Source organism: Capsicum annuum, chromosome 12, assembly GCF_002878395.1.
Source record: "Capsicum annuum cultivar UCD-10X-F1 chromosome 12, UCD10Xv1.1, whole genome shotgun sequence".
Classification (NCBI taxonomy): Eukaryota; Viridiplantae; Streptophyta; class Magnoliopsida; order Solanales; family Solanaceae; genus Capsicum; species Capsicum annuum.
Window position 1 is genome coordinate 228263269 of NC_061122.1, and position 6020 is coordinate 228269288.

At 39.0% G+C, this 6020-nt stretch overlaps 1 protein-coding gene across 1 annotated transcript; it reads left to right on the forward strand.

Annotated features, from left to right (window-relative positions):
- Positions 1-508: 508 nt before the first annotated feature.
- Positions 509-5682, forward strand: LOC107853173 (probable disease resistance protein At1g58602). The gene is made up of 4 exons (XM_016698179.2): positions 509-1688; positions 2309-4099; positions 4280-4354; positions 5176-5682. The coding sequence occupies exons 1-3, from the start codon at positions 677-679 to the stop codon at positions 4348-4350; spliced, it is 2874 nt and encodes a 957-aa protein (XP_016553665.2). The 5' UTR covers positions 509-676; the 3' UTR covers positions 4351-4354; positions 5176-5682.
- The last annotated feature ends 338 nt before the right edge of the window (positions 5683-6020 follow it).

Below are 6020 nucleotides of genomic sequence, written 5' to 3' on the forward strand. Positions count from 1 at the left end.
TCAAAAATACTCTTCTTACTAACGGTTACTATACATTGACACACTATATTACTTCGTGTACCTTTAAATCATTCCAAGTTTCAATCTATTTCAGTTGAGGGCCGGTATAATAGTCGGAGGGCATGTCTGAGCAACCGTAAGAGGGGTACTTTTAAGCTATTTTGAGAGTTAAAGGGCATTTCTGATCCAAAAATGTGAAGGAAAAATATTTTTAACTAAAAATATAACGAAGGATTAAGCTGACCCATTCAATAGTTCGAGGTTATATTTGACCGTTTTCCCTGTACAAACAGGATCTGAGCTAAACCTACTAGTTCAAGTGAACCCAAATATTATATTGTAGATTCGCATGCCTATACCAAAGTAAATAAAAAAATAGTATGATTATAGAGGAATCAAATCGAAAAAAATATTTCCAAAGTCAATTATAGTAATAAATACAATATTCAGTCTTGAGACTTGATCAAGAAAAGCTTACAATCAACTAGTCAACAAATTAAAGTAGTTAATCTGTCATTGTCTAAAATCTTAAATTTACTTTTCTATAGACTATAGCTATGAAATTTCCACGAAATTTGTCTAGCTAGGTACTAATTCAAGCAAAACTTTAATAGCTAAATTCCTAAAATCCCTTGAGAATAGTCTTAATTTCTCACAAAACAAAACACACAACAAAATGTATGATAGTTCTCTCTTTGGGCTCTTGCAGATGTTGTATGAGACACTGAAGAACGAGGCGAAATTCTTGTCAAACGTTGGCAATCAAATTGCAGACATTCGCGCTGAAATAAACCGAATACACTGCTTCTTACAAGATGCAGATGCTAAAAAAACCGAATATGAAACAGTTCGGAATTGGATAGCTGATATAAGGGAAGTTGCATATGATGTAGAGAATATACTTGAGAAGTACATGCATAAGATTGCGATGAGAAAGGATCGATCGATATGGAAAGAGAATATAGCTCTACATAACATAGGTATGGAAACAAAAGATGTTATGTCAAGAATTGAAAACATAAAAAGATGTATGAACACTTATGTTGATACTGGAATAAGAGCTATTTGTCAAGGAGAATCCTCCGCGGAGAAAAGTCAGTGGCTAACGAGGTCTTACTCTCATCTTGTCGATGAAGATTTTGTTGGATTAGAAAAGGAGATGAGTAAGTTGGTTGATGAGTTGATCAATGAAGAAAATGATGAGTTTCATGGAGTTTTCGCGATATGTGGAATGGGAGGTCTAGGGAAAACAACACAAGCGCGAAAGGCATATCGTCATGTTGATGTACAAAGTCATTTTCAAGGTTTTGCTTGGGCTAGTATTTCAAAACAATGGCAAGCAAGAGATGTTTTGCAAAGCATACTCACAAAACTTGAACCAGAAAACAGAAAACAGATTAACAAGATGAGGGATGACGAGCTCGTTAAGGCACTTTACAATGTTCAACAGAGGAAAAAATGTCTTATTGTGTTGGATGATATATGGTCAACAAATTTCTGGAATAGCGTACAGTACGCTTTTCCAAAGGGGAAAGGAAGTAGAAGCAAGATTTTGATCACAACGCGCAAGAAGGACGTGTGTGAACACATAGATCCGACATGTTTCCTCTTCGAACCAAGATGTTTGGATGCTGAGGAAAGTTGGAAGTTACTTCATAAGAAAGCATTCCCCAGAGTGAATACTCCAGGTAATTATCTTCAATATTTGCTCAAATAGGTGTAATAATTCAACAAGTTTAGTGTCTATTCCTTTATTCAAAGGCATAATACGTAAATAGACACTCAAACTTGGCCCCGGCTGGCAAGTAAACACTCTTTAACTTTGAAAGTGCACATCTAGACGCCTCAACTTGGCCTAAACACTCCAACTTGTCCTCACTGTGTCTCGTGGACACGAGTTGAATTGACAAGATGTGCAGAAGTGTATACTTTTCGTTTGAGACCAAGTGTGAGTGTCTATTTATGTATTATGCCTTTTTCAAACTTTGAGAGTGCACATCTAGACGCCTCAACTTGACATAAACGCTCCAACTTGTCCTCACTGTGTCTCGTGGACCAGATGCTCACATAGATTTCAGAGGTGTCTAGACGATAAATTTTACAAGTTGAAGTGTTCAAGTGGACACGAGTTGAAGTGTCTAGATGTGCAGAAGTGTTTACTTGTCAGCTGAGACCAAGTGTGAAGTGTCTATTTATGTATTATGCCTTTTCCAAAAGCACAAAACTTGGAAGTATTGCTTATTGTAGATATATTTATAACATACTGCTACTCAGCGCGAATTGAAAATTCTCTGTTGTTTTTATGTAGATTTAAAAATCGATTTGGAATTAGACAGGCTTGGAAAGGAAATGGTCCGTGAGTGTGGAGGGTTGCCTTTAGCCATTATTGTACTTGCTGGACTTTTGGCTAGAAGACCGAAAATAGATGAGTGGAGAAGAACGAGTCAACACCTTAACTTCCACATGAGTGGTGAAAGTTTTGAAGATGACGGAGGAATTCATGGCGTCCTGGCTTTAAGTTATTATGATTTACCGTATCAGCTTAAGCAGTGTTTTCTGTACTTGGGCAACTTTCCGGAGGGTGAAAAGATTTCTGCACGAAGGTTGTATCAGCTATGGGCTGCTGAAGAAATTATACCATTGGAAGGTAACCAAGGAGAGGAGACAGCGATGATGGAGATAGGGGAGCGTTATCTGCACGAGTTAGCTCAAAGGTACATGGTTCAGGTGCAACTAGAGGAAACAATCGGAAGGATCAAATCTTGTCGACTTCATGATCTCATGAGAGATACATGTTTGTCAAAAGCAAAGGAGGAAAACTTTCTCAAGACAGTTTCTCCTCAGCATTTGCATCAACCGATGCCCTGCGCTTCTTCAGCTAAAGCATCATCAACACGCACAGTACGCAGACTATCTATCATCGTAGACAACAATGATGTTCAGAACTATTTCTCTACTAATGATAAGTCATTTCAGCATGTTAGATCAGCTTTGTTCTTTCCGAGAAGGACCGGACGCGAAGGCACAGCGTATCCCCTGCCTATATTCCAAGGTCTATGCAATAACTTCACAATGTTGAGAGTTTTGCATCTCGAGAAGTTCTCTTTCGAGGAAATTCTACCCAGAGCAATTGGTAATTTGGTGCACTTGAGATACCTGAGCTTAAGACATTCACATTTTCAAAGACTGCCATCGTCCGTAGGTAATCTTAAGTATCTACAAACACTTGATTTGAGGGTGAATTTCTTCTCGTACTTGACTTTGCCAAGTACTATACCGAAGCTGCAAAACTTGCGGAACTTATATTTGCCTCCTTCACATCAGAACACATACAAGTTGGAGCTGAGTCCTTTAAGCAACTTGGAAATGCTGAAGAACTTCGATACGCAGGTTTCTCCTTTTAGAGATCTCTTCAAGTTAGCAAAACTACAGAAACTAGCAGCCGTTCTCTCACTGGAGTTTGACGAGATGAAAGAGATCATCACCCACCTCATGCTCAGAATGGGGAGACTTAGGGAAACATCTTTCCGCATTTACTACAATTTTCATTCGGAAAAAGATCTTACCCTTCTGAAGCAACTGTTAGGTTGTGACCATCTCCGTAAGTTAGATCTAATCGGACATATCAGTAAGCTACCAGAACACCACTTCTTTTCACAAAGCCTCACCAAGTTAACCTTGAGAAGGAGTGGACTTCAAGAAGACCCTATGGTTATTCTACAGAAGTTGCCTAAACTATTTACCTTATCATTACGTGGAAACGCGTACACTGGCAAGGTAATGTGTTGTTCTCCACAAGGATTTCCCCTCCTCAAAACTCTTAAACTCCAAGGGCTGCCAAACTTAGAAACCTGGAGGGTCGAGACAGGCGCCATGCCTAATCTAGTTCATCTAGAAATCGAAGACTGCAAGAAATTGGAGAAGGTTCCCGATGGATTGAGATATCTAACTAAAATACAGGAGATAACGATTATAGACATGCCGGACACCTTCCAAAACAGGCTTCAAGAGGTTCAAGGCGAAGACTTCAAAGTTCAGTTCAGGAAATTTTTTGACGCGAAGAAGTTTCCCAAGATTAAATCCAGAATGATATTTTCAGGTACTCAGTCATAATAAGTTACAAATTATCGGTACTCCATTTCACTTAAATGCTTAGTCGCGTATTCTAAGAAGTGAATATACATTTACGTTGAGAATGTGCCCTTTTAATGATTGATAAATACATCAACTATGTTTTTGGTGATTGAATTCTCAAGTGCCACTTATTTTCCATGTACAGGACATATGTTTAGCGGATTATTGCAGACGATTTGTCCATCAACAGTACCACAGGAATGGAAGAAGCTATAAGAAGGTTAGTAAAAACGACAACCAAAAACTAGTGAAATTTTTTCCTCACAAAGCATTGAAACTTCACTCAAGACGAACAAACTCCAACAAAAGCATAACCGATCCATATAGCTCTGCTGTCGTTACAAAAAAGACATGAATTAGCTACACATCATTTGCTAATCCATTGCTAAGTAACTCATAGCTAATAGGATTTTCTGATAATCCGTTGCTATATAGGATTCACAACAGAATTTGTACATCTCTAACTCCTTTTTGTTTAATCGGGTCATGTCTAACACATTGAGAATCACATGTAAGATAATCTATATGTAGAGTCATTTCAACAATGTTTATTTCATGGAACTAATGTACTAGCGCAAAAACAATAATGACTGCTTACGTTAGTTGTAGCCGAATGTGGGGTCTGGGTAGGGTAGATTACTGTATGCAGACCTTACCGCTACCTTAGATGTAGGGAGACTGTTTCCGATAGACCCTCGACTCAAGGTAAAAAAGTCCAAAGCAGTCTTGAAAAAAAAGAAGTAACGGAAGTACAAGAATCAAAGTACAAGGAATCAACTGATCAAATCAAAGGACAAGTAACTACAGGAGCAACAGTATGACTACTAATATGAACGAACTAGAAGACAACACACTGCTACCTACTAACCTACTACCCTTTTTCGACTCATTAAATACTATAAGCTAGTTTTTCCATCTTGATACGAGTTACCCTTTCGTCAACCAATAGAATGCTCCACAACAGTTTATATATATGTACGAAGTAGCTTATTATACATGATCTCTACCTGATCTTTGGTCCTCATTTTGTTCTCTATTCAGTTCATGCATCTGTTGATGGTTGGCCTATTATGCATTTCAAGCAAGACATGAACAAAGCATGGCAGGTTGCAAGGCTGTACAGTCAATAGATTCTACGCTATGTTGCCCGCTCTTCAAAAAATGTTGTCAAATAAGCAGTTTTCCAACCTCATGTAAACTTTTATATGTCTCTCTTTTAGTCATTTCTCTTAATTACATTATTACGGTCCATAATGAAAGTACACAGATCAATTCAAACATCTAATTAATTATTAAGAATGAACTCAACTTTGTGTATTATATCTCTTTTATTAATACGTAAATTAAAACTAAAAAAAGAAATTCCTGCAGAAGAACCTCAATCGATGACCTCATGTATCCAACCCAACGAAGGCACAATTCAACATTAAATCATGTAAATCCAACAATTAACTCATGTGAATTAAAACGGAACAATTACTTCATAAGAAAAAAAAATTCAAAATAATTCCATTCCAAACTCTTGTTTAATTGTAGTCTGAAAAGCAATGACAAGTATGAAAATCCAAGACTCCTTAACCTTTGCAAGTTCCAAACTATTTTTTTAATTCTTTTTTTTTTTAAATGGCTCGGGACCCTGCCCCCCGCAATCCCAGGTTCCACCCGAGCCCATGACCCCCACCACCACCACCTACCCCTCCCCCAGGCCAGGAGCCTTCGCCCAAGCCAAGGGCCCCCCATCCCCTGCGATGGGCGGTCCCAGGCAAGCTCCGCCCGAGCCCGGGACCCGCCCCCCGCGGTGGGTGGTCCCAAGCTCCGTCCAAGCTAAGGGTCCGCCCGGGGGGAGGGGTAGGTGGTGGTGGTGGGGGTCATGGGCTCGGGTGGAA